The 19,448-nt window shown below is 42.9% G+C and overlaps 1 protein-coding gene across 1 annotated transcript in view; it reads left to right on the forward strand.

Moving 5' to 3' along the window:
* LOC308287103 (cytochrome c oxidase subunit NDUFA4) overlaps positions 1–19,448 on the forward strand; it is a gene marked incomplete at its 5' end in the record, with an annotated part of 33,947 nt that overhangs the window by 14,257 nt on the left and 242 nt on the right. The window contains 3 exons of the mRNA XM_080728223.1: positions 16,297–16,382; positions 18,138–18,201; positions 19,297–19,448. The exon at positions 19,297–19,448 is cut by the window's right edge and continues 242 nt beyond it. Of these exons, the coding sequence (XP_080584349.1) occupies positions 16,297–16,382; positions 18,138–18,201; positions 19,297–19,353 (207 nt within the window). The 3' untranslated portion in view covers positions 19,354–19,448. The remainder of the gene's footprint in view (positions 1–16,296; positions 16,383–18,137; positions 18,202–19,296) is intronic.

Raw genomic sequence — 19,448 nt, forward strand, 5'->3', positions numbered from 1 at the left:
TCTATAGCCTGGGATCAGTTTTCAGGTTTCTCATCTGGTCGTGAGCGGAAATAACCTACGTCATGTTGTAGTTATCAGTCAGACTACAGGTTTGCCGGAACCACCAAATCGGAACCATCTTCATCTTTTATTCTAATAACGGCAAACCGGAACCCGTTTTATTTCTTTTTTCTGGTTTAGGCCATGCCTAGACTGGATCACATGGGCCAGTTTAGAACAAATACCAGGCTTTCTTCTGATGTGAAAAGTATGGTGGCAAGCTCACACATGCGTTGTGAATTTTCGTGTAACGAAATTCGCCTACAATTACATGCCAAAACAGGGGTTGATTATTAACTATAATTGTATACACTGATTAGTTTGATTAACTGTTACACCTGTACACCCTTCTTGCTGCTGTACTAGTACAGTCACTGCAGTGGTTTTCAACCATTTCTGGATCAGGGCTCACTTTAAATGAGGAGTTTTCAACAGGGGGTCCGGGACCCCTAGGGGGTCCTCCAGATCTTTGTGTGATAGAAACATTTTTTCTCCTTTTTTATATTAACCACTTGAACCCTAGCGTCCATATTCTGAGAACTTTAGCCAAAAATAGCAGATCTACAAGCTCACAAGATCGGCTATTTTTGGCAAAGAGGTTTGGTGTAGAGGGGAAAAAGAGCGGACTAAGTACAGAATGAAAGGTCAAGTTTATTAAGTACTGACAGATCAAGTGGTTAAATATCTGAAAACACAAATTGACATGAATCCAAAATATACTGATGATTGTGCTGTCAAACGATGAAACCATATGGAATCTATGAAAAGGTTATGGGGGTCCCTGCTTCATCTCTCTCTTGCTTCAACTAAGGGGTCCTTGGCCTGAAAACGTTGAAGACCCCTGCTTTACGTAAATCATGAAAGTGTTCGACAGACCCAGTGTTGGCGGCCCACTTGCAATATCCTCATGGCCCAACAGTGTGCCCCTGCCCACAACTTGGGAATCGCTTGCATAGCCAGGGAGATCTTTACTGCTGAAGTTTGAACACAAGAGCTAATGTGAACAAAGTGGTGGTTTTACCAAATGCAACCGCAAAGTGTCATCCTCCTTAAACGTGATTAACGGCAGAGGAGGAACGCGGCGGGTATCTTAAACAGGGGCGCTTTTAATTGCCTGTGCATTTTGCCCCGCATTGCATTTTGCTGTTAATTACATTATAGGTCTCAAAGTGCCGTTAAGGAACTTGAAAGGTCTGCAGGCGCTGCATTACTTGGCAATCAATTGCCATTATCTTCCCTGGGACAAAGGTCTCAACCCTAGGGAAATGTCGCCCGGTGGCTCCCCCCCCACCCCACCCCCTGCTCTGGCACACACATAACGAGGTGCTCTGCAAGAGCAGCACTGTTTGATTGAGCACTGGGTAAACTTCTAGAGACTGTCGTTTTAAAGTGATGGATGTCAGTGGAAAGGGAGGCTTGTCAGCAACTTTGTTATACTGTAAAGCACAATGGGTTTATGTACTGTATGTTTTAAAGGTAGTAGCATAATAATATACATTCCACAATTCACTGAATAAATGCATGAATTGCACTTGTTGAATTGAGTGCACAGTACACATCCAGTGTACTCACAGACAGTGTAGTGATACTGTGTTGTATACATACTAGGGCATTCATGAATAGTGATTTTTAGTATTCGAATTATTCAACCTAAGTATTCGAATAGTCGAATATTCGACAGGACTGGCCAAACTGTCAAATATTAAGTAAGCAAGAGGCGAACATTGTGAAAATAGCAGATCTACATGCTCACAACGCCTCGCAATTATCTGCGGAACCAAGTCACATTAAATGTAATACCTACAATTCCAAGTTCAAATACCGGTATGTTTATTTTGGGGGTCAGGGCCTAAAAAGGTTTGAGAACCCCTGGTATAGAGCATTAACAAATTCATCCACCAGGGGCATTGACAACTCATTCTTATGACTTCCAATCTAGCCAAGTTTTATAAACTATATATATATTTTAAAAAAGCGAATATTCGACTTTGGTGAACAACATCGAATAGTGACTTTGATATTCGAATATTTGGTGAATGCCCTAATACATACATGTAGCATACAGGGCATGTCCTCCACGCGGATCAGATGTCGCTATTAGGGTTTAGACTCTCCTCCCCTCCCACACACTCAATGTTCAATTCAATTCAAAGGGCTTTATTGGCATGAGAAGACATGCGTTAACATTGCCAAAGCGGAAGTGGAACAATACAATCAAAACATAATTATGAAATGATGATTGTGTTCTCAGAGCTCGTACATTGCAACTGAGGCAAATTTAACTTACAAAACCATAAGAACTGTGCATGTACTTGTGCACAAATAGAAGTTGTGTAAGGGTAATTGCTCTGTTTGTACCGTATGTACAGTGTTTCTACAATTTACTTTAAAAAGAAATGTGTTTAAAGGTATAAGTGTACTGTATGTACAGTATTAACACAATTTACATTTTAACCAGGGAAAACATGAGGATACATCAAATGCATAGAAATAGTAATCTAGGATCATAGTTCTTCAATCCACTCTCTCTCTCTCTCTCTCTCTCTCTCTCTCTCTCTCTCTCTCTCTCCCTCTCTCTCTCTCTCTCTCTCTCTCTCAGAGTCTGTCTCTGTCTCTGTTTCTCAGTCTCTGTCTCTCCCTCTCTCTGTCTCTCTCCCTCTCTCTGTCTCTCTCCCTCACTCTCTCCCTCTCCCTCTCCCTCTCCCTCTCTCTTTCTCTCTCTCTCTCTCTCTGTCTCTCTCTCTCTCTCTCTCTCCCTCTCTCTCTCTCTCTCTCTCTCTCTCTCTCTCTCTCTCTCTCTCTCTCTCTCCCCCCCCTCTCTCTCTCTCTCCCATTGTGTGTGTCCCCAGTGACCCTGCTCTCCATCCAAGTGAATGGGGAGTTGTCAAGGGACCCGAGGGTTGGGTTTGGCAACAGGTCTCCTTGCACCAGGCAATTTTCACTTTGACAAACAAATGTGCCTGTTTACATAAATCTGCATACAGAGATCTGCAGGGATATGTTCATCAAACCGTAGCTTTCATTTTTCTCTTTCTTTCTTTTCTTTTTTTCAGATTCAGTTTTTGTTTGGGATTTGAATTTAATAGTTGCCTTTTTTCTTTGCTTCTGTTTTGGAAGTCTGGGATAATATCAATAATAGCAAAGATGATTAGGACCATGCTTATTCATGCAAAGAAACATCCAGGGGTAGGTTGACTTTATTCATCTTGAATATGCAGTCTTTCATGTAGTCTGTTGAGCTCTCTTTCTTTGACATGCACCTATGGAAGTGGTAATGAACTGTTCTTTTTTTCTTCATCTTTTTCCTTTGTTTAATATACTGGCCATTCTATAAATGGATTAATGGCGAGTAGCTTATGACGTTGTTGGTGGACCAGGCTTCATTAGGTGGTTTTTGCGATGACAAGGTGCCACCAGCCAGAGACAGTTCTACATGCTTGGATTTAATTGCATTCAAATAAAGCTGTATTTATAGAATTGAACCTGATACACATATGGGCAGAGAATCTCAAATGTTCTGCTATCAGCTGGTGGCGGCTAATAACCTGCTGTTGATTAGATCAGGATGATCACCATGATCACTGAATGTCTCATAACGTTGCTGTCGGGTGGAGACATGACATATCGCAACACATTTTGAGCTTGTAGATCTGCTATTTTTGTGAGTTCCCATCATGGTTAAAATGGAGTTTTAAGTTATAATGGGTTTGTATAGGAAGGTCCTGGAAGGTGGCAAAATGGGGGAAATGAATATCAAATGTCTAAATACTGAATGAAGAAATTCAAAAACTGTCCAGGGTGTTCCCAAAAGCCTGATTAGACGATACAATGACAAAAAGTTTTTTTGAAAGTGAAATATCCCTTCACTCTAAAAACTGCTGGGTCAAAAACAACTCAACTTGAGTTATTTTTGATCCAACTCACGGGTCAAATAGGGACCAATGCCCAGTTTGGTTATTTTAACGCAAGAAATTTGGTTATGAATGTTGACCCATAATTTGGGTCAAATAAATAACCAAATTATTTGTTTAAAATGACCCAAGATTGTAGTCAATACAACTCAAGTTTTGGGTTGAGTGGGCTAAATGAATACAACCTACATACCGGTATGCATAGTCTGGAGAATGACAATATTAACTGACATTAACATAGATCAGAAATGTTTCAGGGTTTCTTCTCAGATGATTTGTTAAAAGTTTAGTAATTTCAACATAAAAGCGCATAATTATGTATATATGCAACAATGTTGATACTACTATAATCAGAATAGTTTAGAGAAGATAAACAATAAAATCTCACATTTACCATGAGTTCTTCTCTTTCAGACTAGCTGGGGGAGGGAGCTCAACCCTAGTCTAACAGCCAAGCACTTACGGTTAGGGTTTAGGCTCAAATATTGACAATTCAAATTCAGACATATGACAGTCAGCTTGCCGAGACAGACACATGGATATGACATATTTCGCATTTTTAGCTCCCAATAGCTTAGAAAATGTCTCTGGAAACCTAGACAAATGCTTTTCCCAGCATGCTTTGCAAACAGGTTTATGGTGCCTGTCCCCTGATTGGCCCAAAGCTAGACCACTGACCCAAGTATATGGGTTACCACTAACCCCCAAAACGGGTCACCCCCAGATAAATATGACCTAACTCGAACAACCCTGGAATTGGGTCAAAATAATATCCCAATAACTCAAGGAAGGGTTGTGGCTCTGAGAAATGACCCCGAAATTTGACCTAACACAAATGACCCATGATTTGGGTCAAGAAATGACCCATGAGTTTTTAGTGTAAGAGGTTTCTCCCCGACAGTGACAAATCCAATGATATCTCAATGACAATGCATGACTTACAGTAAGTCACTTACTGTACGTGACTGTTGTACAGTTTTGTATTGTGGACTATCACTGGATTACTCAAAACCCAGTCAATTATGTTTGACTACTTAATCCTCTTCTGGATTATCTTGCTTCTAAAAGCAACATGAAAATCACCAGCCTGTGTAAAATGAGAGAGTATGTCCGGTGCCTAGAGATGGAATTCTCCAGACATTGTCATGTTGTAAACCAGCCTCCTCCGGAAATCTACATTTCATTTGCTTTCTAGGAGGAAGCAAATGAAATGTAGATTTCCGGAGGAGGCTGGTTTACGAGGCTAATGTCAGATATTCTCACTTCCTCACAATAGGATTCAGATTAAACATCTAAGTGCTGCAGTATCCAGTAATTCTCATGCTTTTGTATTAGCAAAGTATTAGTGACAGCAGTTTAGCTTGTTTTGTTCCTGTTTGCATGACACAAAAAAGGCAGATCTACAAACTCACAATGCATCAATGCTTGTAGATCATGCTATTTACGGCATTAAAGACATTGGTGTAGAAGGGGAAAAGGGAGGGGGGGTGTCCCAATATTCCCATGGGGGACCCCGTTCCATTTAAATGAAACTTATTACAGGCCCTGTGCTTGATGTTCCAATGTCTTATTGGAGCGAGGTCTTGAGGGATACAACTTCCTCGATTGACGGGATTGACTTGGCAGTGAACCAGGAAAGTAAAGGCCTCTCCATACACCGAAACCGCCGTTTTCGGTCAAAAGGTCCTTTTCTACCATAAAATGATATCGCTCGGGACTTCTGAAAAGCATTGGACCGAACGAGAGTTCGGAAATTTGCACGTCGGAAAACACAACTCACCGAACATTTCGGTCGAAGTATGGAGAGGCCTTAATAAGGACAGCAATCATATGAGCTCGACAGAGTATAATGCTTCCATGCTAGCTGGATGTATACAGTATAGGAAGGAATTATTGAGGCTAGTACATTCACATGGTGGCCATTAGTGGACACAAGTTGAGGGCAAATGTCTTCCTTGTGCTACCAATGATACTAATTAAGGCTCAGTTCTATAGTGTAACAGGGTCTATCCAGTGTGACATGTAGCAGACTATTTGACCTAAATGGAACACAACCTTTATTAGTATCACTGGGCAGAGCCGTCTGGGAGAAATGCGGGGCCCTGTGCGAAGTCCTGTGCGAGGCCCCCCCCCCCCCCCCCCCCCCCCCGCGTAGCACGGGTGTGATTGTTTGCGTGTACGATTTTCAGTGGCTGTGCATCTATAAATGCAATGGAATTATGCAGCAACTCTACCTCTAAAATGGTAAGACATGTTTATTCTGCTGCTTTTATTGTACACGGCCACAACGGGTAATTATGAGGACCCACACACACACCACCGCTCACTTCAAAACTTGTTTGATTTTTCCCCCTTCTCCATCAGCATACAGTATCAGGTAGCTACAATTTCGACAGTCCAGTAACTACAAGCCCTGGCTTCTCTATCCCACAAAAACATCAATCAATCATGTAGCCACATGTATCACAGTCAAGCTCAAATTATAAATCACAATAGTGTAGCATTATGCCCAAAGATGGTGTATGAAACAACAGAGACGTCCATACATTAGCATAATGACTAAATAGTGTGGTCTCACACCGTCTCAGTTGTTATATGAGATACATAAAGGTTTCCTGTGCAAATAAGCAGAAAAGCTTACTCGGATCTCCTTTTAGTTGACCTTGTACCAGTGAACTGTACTGTCATAGCCGGGGAGCCACTGTGCCAAAATGAGAGAAGACCTGTGATGTCATGACATACTCCAAATTTTAGTTTTTCCTATTAATTTGGTCAATAAGGTACACAGAATGAGAGGCCTGCTCTGCCGGAAACACTGCGAAAAAAAAGTTTCCCATTGACTTCACTATACTGGAAAAAAACACCAAAAAAAGTAGCATGTGAGGGGTCAAACTAGGGGTTCTTGATGATTCTGAATCCATTGCAAGCATTTGTTTTGCATGAAAAACATTCCTTGGGCTAGATTTCAGCCTCTCAAACTTGTGAAAAGTGATGAGTCATCACTTTTCACCGTTATTTTGGTCCGTTTTCTAGCCCAACTTAAGGAATGTTTTTCATGCAAAACAAATGCTTGCAATGGATTCAGAATCATCAAGAACCCCTAGTTTGACCCCTCACATGCTACTTAAAGCATATTTCTTTTGGTGTGTTTCTTTCCTGTATATTGAAGTCGATGGAGTGAATATACAAATGGCCATAACTTTTTTTCGCAGAGTTTCCGGCAGAGCAGGCCTCTCATTCTATGTACCTTAATGACCAAATGAATAGAAAAAACAAAAATAAAAAGTATGTCATGACGTCACAGGTAAACCCTATTCTTTGAGCTTTTGGGCCTGTGGCTCCCCGGCTATCATGAACCTTTTCCTATGCAAACCTCTTCAATCAATCAATCAACCAATCAATCAATCAGGGATAGATAGCACCTTAACTCTGCGGCCGCACGGAGGCGCTCCAACACAATAGTGCACCAGTTCTTTTAGAGTTTTACCACCACCAGTGATGAAGCAGTGGTTTACTTTGCGAAAAAACGTACACATTTGAAACTTGGAGAAACGAGGTTTCTGCCCGACAGTGACGATATGTATTGTCCAATATTGATCTCTCTGTGACATGCAACAGTATGGCATAACTGTTAACATATCAGCTGTAAACCACCGTTTCATTGTTTTCTCTGAAAGTCAATAGTGCTAATGAACTAACTAGGTTTCACTCAGATGGTGTGCGTTGTTCTTATTTCTTCACAAATTGGGCATTATTTCATCTAGGCCAATCGATGCCCGTTGGGGTGCCGACCCAACGTAACGGTTGTCAGAATACCCATTATACCTGGCCACACACACACACACACACACACACACACACACACACACACACACACACACACACACACACACACACACACACACACACACACACGTACAGTATATTTGTTGGTAGTCCTGTATTAAGTGTTACGTTACTGTATGTTTTGTTGGGTTACCCATTCAGGCCAGGAACACATTTTAGTGTATGGGAGGGGCTTACAGTACATTTATGCTCGTGCTTGGAAATACCGGTACGTTGCATTCAAATAATTGAACAATTATAGAATTGAACCTGATACACAATTACACATTATGGACATTGGACAGAGAATCTTAAAGCATCAGTGACAGTAGTTACGCTTTTGATCCTGTTTGTGTGACACAAAAATAAAGAACAAGACAAGCTCTAGATTAAAACCAGTAAGACTCCCTAATCGGGAGATAAGCGACCGTAGGTGGCTTATCTCCACAAATAGGGCAAACATTTGTTTTTCCAAAATCTTCCTGATCCATGTTGATGACATGAGTGTAGACATGCTGTGTAGTGATATTCGTGATTTTAGGGCAAAAACTGTAGGAGCAGTGTCCAAAAATGTGTTTTAAAAATCGGCCTGAAGGTGGCGCTAGAATAGGGCCATGTGAGAAATGAGGGGTGGGGTGTCCGCGTTGCCTTGGCGGACGAATAGGTACCGGCCCCGGCTCTCCCGGACGCTCCTAGCCCGAGTGACGGCATTTTATGTGCGCTGCAGTGGCAGGGGGTCCTCCACTGGGGGCGCCAGCACTTTTGCATCCGTTCTGGAGCACCAGAAGTCAGTGGTCCCCGGGAATTCACCGTGAGCAGCCCCGTTGCGGTGGTCATTTGGTCATTTTTGCACATTTGGTAATTTTTTACATCTGGGGGTCCCCCAGGGACCTGGGGGTCCCTGGGGCTTTAAAAAATATATTCTGATAGTAATTATTGCCAGAGTATATAGAGTGATTGTTCAGTAACAGCCAGGCTACAACATCCAATCAGGCGAGAGTACCCATTTATCAGCTTTCGCTTGTTAATCTGTATCCTGACTGACTTCTTTATCCTGATTAAATACAATTGGTATCCCGACCTGAAAATGCATTTTCTCTTTGATTAAGAGCTGGATAGACATGGAGACTCCTGTTACTGAACAAACCCTTACTCTACAGCAGGGTTCCCCAATTAGTTTTCCCCAAGGGCCGAATTATGTCTAGGGTACCAAGCCTAGGGCCACAACATTGCAGGGGGCGGCGGTGGCGTTCCCACTACTCCAGTGACAGTTTTCGTCGTTGTCGGGCGAAAATCTTGTATGTCCAAAACCGTTCGTTTTGAATTTATCATTTTAAAAATGATTTAAACTAGTGAAAACAGCCGATCTACAAGCACACAACGCCTCGCACCGCGAGGCGTTGTGTGCTTGTAGATCTGCTGTTTTCACTACTTTTGTGCGACGGCCTTGTATGATTTGCGAAAGAACGTACACATTTGGAGATACGAGATTTCCACCCGACAACGTCGATATACTAGTGTTGTTGCTGCTCTTATACCAGCATTATTACTGGGGTTGGTGTGGGCCAGACAGTAGCCCCCCGCGGGCCGCAAATGGCCCGCGGGCCGCCTATTGGGGAACCCTGCTCTATAGCAATGACCATCAACATATAGAGCTATTTAACATTTATTTACCTTTTAAATATTTTGAAGGAGAATAAAAGCAGATTAAAGAGTTAAACAAAGACATTCCCAGTTGCCTCAAGCGAGGTTGAGCGTGATCCAACTTCTTGGATTGACAGTGTTGACTTGGCATTGCACCAGGAAAGTAATAAGGCCAGCAACCGTATTGAGCTCCACAGAGTGGCCTATAAATTGCTTCCAATATCGGTCAGGACTAATGCTGAGAGGTGAACACTTTTTACCACATTAATCAAAATTTAGCTTATGGTCCCTGGCTGCATGTGTGCACATGAGTAGGTGAGCATCCATGTGTGCATTTCCCATCATTGATCAAGCTGTGTGTGTGTGTGTGTGTGTGTGTGTGTGTGTTTGTGTGTTTGTGGGTGTGTGTGTGTGTGTGTGTGTGTGTGTGTGTGTGTGTGTGTGTGTGTGTGTGTGTGTGTGTGTGTGTGTGTGTGTGTGTGTGTGTGTGTGCGTGCGTGCGTGCGTGCGTGCGTGCGTGCGTGCGTGCGCGCGCGCGCGCGCGCGCGTGCGTGCGTGCGTGTGTGCGTGTGAGAGAGAAAGAGTGTGTGTGCATGCAACAGGCACGTGAACACATAGACATCAAAGGGGGCTAGAGCCCTTGCCCTTTTACCTATCTGTAAAAAGCGCCCTCTCCAGACCATGAATGCAGTTTTTACTATGGTGAAAGAAACACAAAAGCCCTCTTTCCATGCGATACCCGAAGGCAGCATTCAAGAGAATTGCCTTGTCCAAACTCTCCTGAACTTGAATGCGGCATCTTATGTTGAAGGAATTGTCCTCTCTGTGTAGAAATCAAGCATCGAAAATAGCCGACCTCCAAGCTCACAACGCGTCGCAGTTGTAAGCTTGGAGGTCGGCTATTTTCGATATTTTCACCAAAAGTGCCCTTTTAGAAATTTCAGCCCCTGCCTCTCTAACATTCTCTGCACGTCCCTGACTACACAAGTATGCTTGTGTGTCTCATACCCATTTTGATCACAAGCGTCTTTCCTAATCAACTCCAGAGCAGGTGACAGTGCAATCAGCCAAGAGACAGATGTCTGGAGTCGGTTGATTAGAGAGATCCTTCAGTTCAACCTGAGCTGACTGTCACTATACTCAGCATCACTCAGCATGACTAGAGGTGTGTGGGCTCCCAACAGCTGTTCCACTCAACTTGTGGGAGACACGCGTGCATGCTCGAACACGCACGCACAGGGATGTCGCACCAAACTCTTGGCGCTGGGTACAAGGATTCACTCACATTTTGTGCTTTAACTACTGAAAAATAGCAGATATAAAAGCTCACTGTGAGCTTGTAGATCTGCTATTTTTGAAAAATCGTGAAAAGTCTTTGAATATTTGAAATCCTTCTGTTTCTATGTCAGTGAACCTTTTCATGTGAAGGACCCCCAAGATGATATGTATTTGGCCACAGACCCCCATCTAAAAATATTTAGTTCCAGAGACCCCCCAGAAGTAAAATTTGAGTTACAAATGTTTGCTTAAAAAATACATATAATATTCAAAGATTTGCACACATTTTCACGACTATTCGAAAATAGCAGATCTACAAGCTCGCAGCGCTGCACTCGGTGCCGCACTGTGAGCTTGTACATCTGCTATTTTTCAATAGCTAAAGTATAAAATAATTAACTCACTCCCACTCCCCCCCCCCCCCCCGCCTTGTGATGCCCCTGCGCACGAACGCAACACATTAAAACATATTCTGTTCTCAGAAAGACTTGCATTCATGTAAAAGGAAACATGCATGCAGTCAAATGATGCACATCGTAGGTCAGAAAATACATCAGTTACAGTTACAGTTACAGTTACAATCTCCAAATTGTAACTATTTATATTTTTTTACGTATACTTTTTACTTCGTCATACTGCAGTGTCACTCAAAAGTAGCAAAAATAGCAGGTCTACAATCTCTAATCTTGTCCCTTCGCTGCGTTTTAAGCTTGTAGATCTGCTATTTCACAAAAAAAATGTTTTAAAAATAAAAATAAAGAATAGCCGGGGAGCCACAGGCCCAAAAGCTCAAAGAATAGGGTTTTACCTGTGACGTCATGACATACTTTTTATTTTTGTTTTTTCTATTCATTTGGTCATTAAGGTACACAGAATGAGAGGCCTCTCATTCGAGAGAAACTCTGCGAAAAAAAGTTATGGCCATTTGTATATTCACTCCATCGACTTCAATATACAGGATAGAAACAAACAAATATATATGCTTTAAGTAGCATGTGAGGGGTCAAACTAGGGGTTCTTGATGATTCTGAATCCATTGCAAGCATTTGTTTTGCATGGAAAACATTCCTTGGGCTAGAAAACGGACCAAAATAACGGTGAAAAGCGATGACTCATCACTTTTCACAGGTTTGAGAGGCTGAAATCTAGCCCAAGGAATGTTTCTCATGCAAAACAAATGCTTGCAATGGATTCAGAATCATCAAGAACCCCTAGTTTCACCCCTCACATGCTACTTTTTTTGGTGTGTTTTTTTCCAGTATAGTGAAGTCGATGGGAAACTTTTTTTTTCGCAGTGTTTCCGGCAGAGCAGGCCTCCCATTCTGTGTACCTTATTGACCAAATTAATAGGAAAAACTAAAATTTGGAGTATGTCATGACATCACAGGTCTTCTCTCATTTTGGCACAGTGGCTCCCCGGCTAGAGGGAACAGTATTGAACATACCGTACAAGGTTTCCACCAGACAGTAACGACATACGGTGATCACAATTTCACACTATACATTTTTATCTCATGCACATTGCACGTGCACACACACACACACACACACACACACACACACACACACACACACACACACACACACACACACACACACACACACACTCCAAAATAGATAGGCCTATTTGGGTGTCTCGCCAAAGCGAGACAATTCACATTATCTCCTGACATTTCACATAATCTCCTGATTCTTCTATTTTAACTTCTCTCATCAACACCACTCACAACTTTTGGAAGGTGTGTACGTGTGTGGGCTCACGCACGCATGTGTGCGCATGTCTGTCGGTAGCCTATGTGCAAACATATGTCTCTGTATTTATGTTGGCCTTTCACTGTGTGTGCGTGACACTCTAAGTTTAAATCAAGCTCAAACAGAATTTATACTTCGTTGTATAATGGCGCCGAATGCCGAAGATAGCAGATTTACAAGCACACGACAGGTTGCATCCACCACGCGCTGTAAGATTGTAAATCTGCAATTTTTTGGCTGTGCAATACCGGCGTTGTACAACACAGCATAAATGAAGCATTAAACCTGTTGGTCCCGCTGAATGAGGAAAGGAGGATGGCAGCAGGGGCGTCGCACCAAATTCTGGGCCCTGGGTACAAGGATTCAGATGCGACCAAGTATTTCCCGGTGAACCTAAGCGCAACGGTGGGGGCTCGGGAGTGTGGGGAACACGCACCACTGACTATTGCTGATGATGGAGAGGTTATATAGCTTATAGCCTTTATGTATTGAGAATGAGAGGCACTCTTGCCGATTTAGTAAGAGACCCGTCGCCAATTGCAAGATATATTGAAAAGTTATTTGGGGCCATGATGATATCCTTTTCTTACCCCAACTAGACTAAGGATTTATATTGTCTGTTATTGTTTACAACCTCAATCATTCACGTGTGGCTAGATCACGGTTCACTAGTTTTTAGTAGGCTATAGTGTAGACTTAGAAGCCTTTTCAGAAGTTAATTTCATGTTTTCCATTTAATGATTTCCTTTATCCTCATATAATCTTGCACGCAACAGTTTTTGCCATGTTTTAAGGCCGTGTAGGCTTTTCAGAAGTTAATTTAATGTTCTCCATTTAATGGTCATCTTCCGCTAATGCACGCAACTGTTTTCGCCAGGTTTTAAGGTCTTATTTTAGTTGTTTCTCATAAGCTCGCAACCCTCCTTGCCCATCGGCCCCCACCTACTCGGTCGCCCCCATGAATGTTCTTCATAGTGGGGTGGGTTTAACCCATTTAGACTGGGAACACATTATTATTATTATGCATTATTTTGTGCTCTAACTATTGAAAAATAGCAGATCTACAAGCTCACAGCGCGGCATGCGCCGTGGTGCGAGCTTGTAGATCTGCTATTTTTGAAGTCTTTGAATCTATAAATGTCTATAAATGTCTTCTAAATAAATGTCTCCTAAATCATTCTAAGGTTTTTTTTAAAAACCTATGCTTCTATGTCAGTGGTGCTCAAACATTTTCATGTGAAGGACCCCCAAACTGTATTTGGCCACGGACCCCCATCTCAACATATTTCGTTCCAGGGACCCCCCCCCCCCCCCCCCCAGAAGCAAAATCGGAGTTACACATTTCCACGACTTTTAAAAAATAGCAGATCTAGTAGATCTGCTATTTTTCAATAGCTAAAGTATAAAATAATTAAGGCCCCCTCCACCTTGGTCCCTGGTAACTCAGTCCCCCCCCCCCCCCCCCCCCCCATTGTGACGCCCCTGACTGGCAGACACGGAGAGAAGACAACGTCCTTGCCCGCTCAGCCCAGGCTGACAGTGAGCTTTGTCACATGCGGCCTGGCGCTCATGAATATGGAACAGGACGAGGAGGTGCACAGGAATAACAACCACTTGTGAGAGTCTGTGTGTGCGTGTCTGTGTGTGTGTTCGCGTGGATTCATTACAAACGCAAAAATTAGGGATGCACCGATATGGAAATTATTGGCCGGTACCGATGCCGATATCTGCTGCGACGTTCAGGTCGCAGTTACTATCAAAACCTCCACCGGCTGTCAGTCAGTCAGTCAGTCTGTCATTCTGTCTGTCTGTCAGTCACGTCACACGTCACACTTTCCCCCATCTCATATCTCCGCCACCGTTGCCCCTATCCATGCCAAACTTTGCACACACACTCCTTGGCTGCCAAACCACAACCTCCACCCCTCCATTTCTCACATGGCCCTCTTCTAGCGCCACCATGAGGCCGATTCTTGCAAAACACATTTTTGAACACTGCTCCTACAGATTTTGCCCTAAAATCACACAAAGCGGCACACAGTATGTATAGAGTCCTGTCATCAACCTGGATCTGTCGCATTTAGCTCCACCATCAGGCTGATTTTTAACAACACATTTTTGTACACTACAGATTTTGCCCTAAAATCACGCAAAGCGGTGTATACATGTGACCTGACGGTCGCTTATCTCCCGATTAGAGAGTCTTACTGGTTTATTTCGTTTTTGGTGTTAGCCACATAAAAAAACTAACAAACAAGAAACTGTTCCGAATATGCTTGGTAGGCTGCAAATAACGAACTAAACCAACATAGCTTGTGCAAAATGTATGCTTATCAACAACAGATAAATATTGGCTATTGCAATCGTTCGTATTGTGCTTTCTTTGCCAATACCAATATTGACCGATAACGGCGAATATTGGCCAATACCGATATGTGGCCGATATATCGGTGCATCCCAAGCAAAAACTAAAAATCGTTGCTGTCGGGTAGAAAGTCCAAACCCTTTCTTTATTATATTTTAAAAACATTTTAAAATAGTGGAAATAGCCAATCTAGAAAAGCTCACTACATCAGTTTATTTTTTATTTATAGTGCAATCATCATCCCAAGGGGTCTCTGTGCACTTCACAGCAAGTCATACAACAAATCATGTATAAAAACAGTCATACAGCAAAAAAAACATCAGTAGCCAAAAACAACAAAGGCAGTAAAATGTGCCCGCACCACGTGTGGTCAAACCATTCCCAAGCGGCAGAGCCCGGCTGCAAAACTGTACAGATCAATAGAATAAAACAAAAAAGAAGTGTGGAAAAAAAGAGACAAGAAAGAAAGAAAGAAAGAGGTGGTCATAACAATGTTGAGTACACCTAGGGGGAACTATAATGCAGGGAAAAGAGATGGGTTTTTAGCCTATAGGTTTAAAAATGTCCTGTAGGCCTACTATATGTACATGCACTACATGATGCATGGTGGCATATACTGTAAGCGTGTGTGACACTCTTGTATGATAAAGTAGACTATAGAGCATACATGGGCAACTGGTCGGCCCGGGGGTCACATGCGGCCCCCACTTTCACTTAATGCGGCCCGCAGGTTAATATCAGAATACTGATTCCAAACATGACCCACTTTAATTACTTCATTAGTAGCTTAACGACTAGTATTGTTGTCTTTTTATGCCCAATGTATTGGTATTTTAGTTCATAAAGTTAACATAAGTATAACTGAATGCATTTGAAATAAAAAATGAATTCACAATTCCAATTAAAAAATGGCAAAAAATAGAAGATCAAGCTCAAAACGCTGCGCACTGCGACGCGTTTTGAGCTTGTAGATCGTCTATTTTTGGTACTTTTGTGTGACATAGAATGATGAAGTAGGGCATTCATTTTACAAAAAAGTGTAAAATACAGATATGAGAGGTTTTGCCCGATAGTATATGTGGCCCTCTGAACTAAAATGTGGAAATATAGTGGCCCTCTCCATCATCAAAGTTGCCCACCCCTGCTATAGAGCATTAATTTACAGCGGGAACAATGTATGGAGATGCAAGGTTTCTGCTCGACAGCGACGATATATGGATATCCTGTGACACGCACGCACGCACGCACGCACGCACGCACGCACACACACACGCACACGCACACGCGCACACACACACACGCACGCACGCACGCACACACACACACACATTACAGACGGGAACCAGCACACAAACAGTTGTGTTCACATGGTATATACAGTACATCACATCCAAACTAGAATATGATTATTTACCATCATCAGGAACTAATGTATTCCTTTCCTGTCCTCTATGCTGTCGCTGTCTTCTCCTGTCACTTCAGTTGATCCCTCAGTTCTTCTTTTTGGCATTGGGCCTAAGTGGAGCCGCTCTCTACCTGGTGCGGCTGGCCAGAGGACCTCATGTCATGTAAGTAGCCTGCATACTCATATACTGTATAACAAAAACCATTTAAAATATGATTATTTGGGGGGTCACGGCATGAAAAGGTTGAGAACCACTGGATTATGCATTCTAGCAAGCCTTTATCTGTTTCAGTCCTTCCTGTCCTTTTTGGACAGGCCCGTTCTGTTTACGTGGCTTTAAATGCAAATGAGCCGCTGCACCCCATGCCCCACTCTACGGTACAATTCAACTAAAAAGTGGATTTGAACAGGTGTGCACTGGATTACTCTTATTATTATTGGTGTGTGTGTGTGTGTGTGTGTGTGTGTGTGTGTGTGTGTGTGTGTGTGTGTGTGTGTGTGTGTGTGTGTGTGTGTGTGTGTGTGTGTGTGTGTGGAAGGCAGCAGCACTAGTGAAAAAAGAAATGGGCAAAGGATTGACAATAACAGCCATTATCACAGGGGTTACAAAACAAGACAACTCTGTGGAAGGTGGAGGGTCATACTGTACACAGTACAGTATGTATGTTATTTGTGCATGAGCGTGTTATTATTCTGCTCCTATGAGCAAGCAAACTATTCATTAAATATCATAACAAAATGACAACATGGAATAATCACAGAGCGGCTATAGATTGACCGATCTGAACAAAGCCGTACTGCCAAAGACGGCCCCATACTGAAGCACTGCACACAGTACTGTGTGCTGTGCACCCTCTTGTACCGCCACTTGTTCCAACGGTCAGCTATTGAGCCTGACCTCATCTCTGTGTGCTACTGCCGGCTGTGGTCAGCAACCGCCCATTAGTCTCTGTTCCGTCCCTCTCTGTCCCTTTGTTTGTGCTTGGTGGTGCGATGAGGTTTCTCTCGGTGCTGGTGGAGACTGGAGAGAGGGATGGACACAGCCTGGATGTGTGAGATCCAGAGACTGCATGTGCTTAATGAACAGAGGAAACCCTGCCAAGTCACTGAACTGAGTTCACCTCATCTCACTCTCTCTCTCTCTCTAGCTCTCTCTTGATGCCCCAAGTCATGATCCGTCATATGGCGGTGTCGCACGCAGTCAACTAAAACTATGATGAAAAATGTTTGTCTGTGTTTGGCTGTGTTTTTTTTCACTGATGAAAACTAAACTAAAACTAAGCTGTGGTGACTAAAACTAAGACTAAATATATTGACAATTTCGTCAACAAAATAAAAACTAGATTAAAATGTTAGGGAGGGACTAGTGGAGAGGAGAGTAATTTTATGTTTGGTTGCTCTCAGTTGTTGCGTGCTGAAAATAGCCGATCTGCAAGTGTAAAATCAGTCATTACGATGCCATCAAGGCCTGCCAAAATACATTTTAGTCGACTAAATCAACTGTAGATTTAGTCGCCTAAAGTCTTATGATATTTAGTCGACTCAAATTAGACTAAAACTAATACTTTTTAGGTGAATAAATTTATGACTCAGACTAAATGCCATTTTATTCTAAAGAATATGACTAAAACAAAATCAAAATTTGCTGTAAAAAACAACACTGGTCGCACGGCGGAAATAGCCGACTTACAGAACGTGTCGTGGATGCAACGAGTTCTGAGTTTGTAGGTCGGCTGTTTTCTTGTACGACAACGTACAGTATAAAGCCGGCTTATTTGTGCCCCTTCCTTTCCTTCCCTTCCCCAATCATTATTTCACATGGCCCCTGTGTACTTTCCTCCCACTCAGCAGCCTTCCCCTCCACTCCTCTCTCTCACCCTCCCTTTCAACTCTCTGTCTCTCTCTCTCTCCATGTCAGCTGGAGAGACAAGAAGAACAGTCCAGAGCCCTGGAACAAGCTGGACCCAACCTACCAGTACAAGGTGACTATTCTTCCTCCACAAACTGTATATCGCCGCCTGACTCACCACTCCAATTATGGCCACTGGGAAAACCAATCTAGGCAAAGAATGGGCTCCCGTTGCGGCTCCTGTTTGGAGAAACAAATTCAGATGAACATCAACCACGACCACGGCTTATCTATCTAATAACTATTAATTTACAGAATGTCTGTCTGTCCACCGTCTATCTGTCCACCATCTGTCTACAGTACTCTGACGTCACAGACTGGACTGAACACGGAACACCATATATGGGCAAAAGCGGGTACAGCCACCTGTACTGCACATGTGTCGCCACCATGGTAACAGCCGCATGCTGAAACAATTCCCAAATTTGGAGATGATAACTGACATCACTGATACGTCTGGGTTCTCCAACATTACTTCTGAGACTCCTATACATTCAATCCCTCATATACAGTAACAACAAAAGAGAAACATGGAATCTCTCGAAAACGAATGAAGGCAGATGGAATGGGAGGCCTTTTAGTGGTCATTTCACTGAACTCTTCAAGCGAGGGCTACTAACATCCATAGAAAAGCTAATGAAAATATTACCAACGCAGATATAAGGAAGGAAAAACAGGGCATAAACAATGATGATGTTTTGTGCAGGGAACTGAACGATGGCGGGGGGGAGGGGGGTGTCTGTTTGGTTCAAGGTTGCGCTGCTAGCGGTTTGAAAGTCAGTGCAGACAAAAGGTCAGGACACAGCATGTTTAATTCTTCATGGCCAGGCAAAGGTCTCGCATCAAGATTCCGCCGGAGTCCAAACAATGATCTTAATGAAGAGGGGAGGGGGTGGGGTTAGGCGCTGGTGAGGGCGAGGAGACAAGAGGCCAGACAGCAGAACACTCACAGTAAATACGAGGGAAGAAGATAATCGGAGTTGGCGTTGAAAACGCGGTTCCTTTCATGGTCGGAGGGCTGCATAGCATTGCATTCATTACAGTCATACAGTATCCACTCTCTCTTTTTTATCTTTTCCTCTTTTTTTAACACACTTTGAGTGTGAGATTTGGCACTGGTTTTCATTTTGGCAAAACATTTTTAAATGTATTCAATTCTGTTTCACAGTTTCTGGCCGTCAACACGGACTACAAGAGCCTGAAGAAAGAGGGCCCTGACTTCTAAAGGTCCTGAAGCAAACATCTTTGGCAGGGCATCCATGTGCCAGTATGGTGTTGCAGTAATAATTCCTTCAACCCCCAATAATACTGAATAAATAA

The sequence above is a fragment of the Nannobrachium achirus genome (assembly GCF_963921795.1).
Source record: "Nannobrachium achirus genome assembly, chromosome: 6".
Lineage (NCBI taxonomy): Eukaryota > Metazoa > Chordata > Actinopteri > Myctophiformes > Myctophidae > Nannobrachium > Nannobrachium achirus.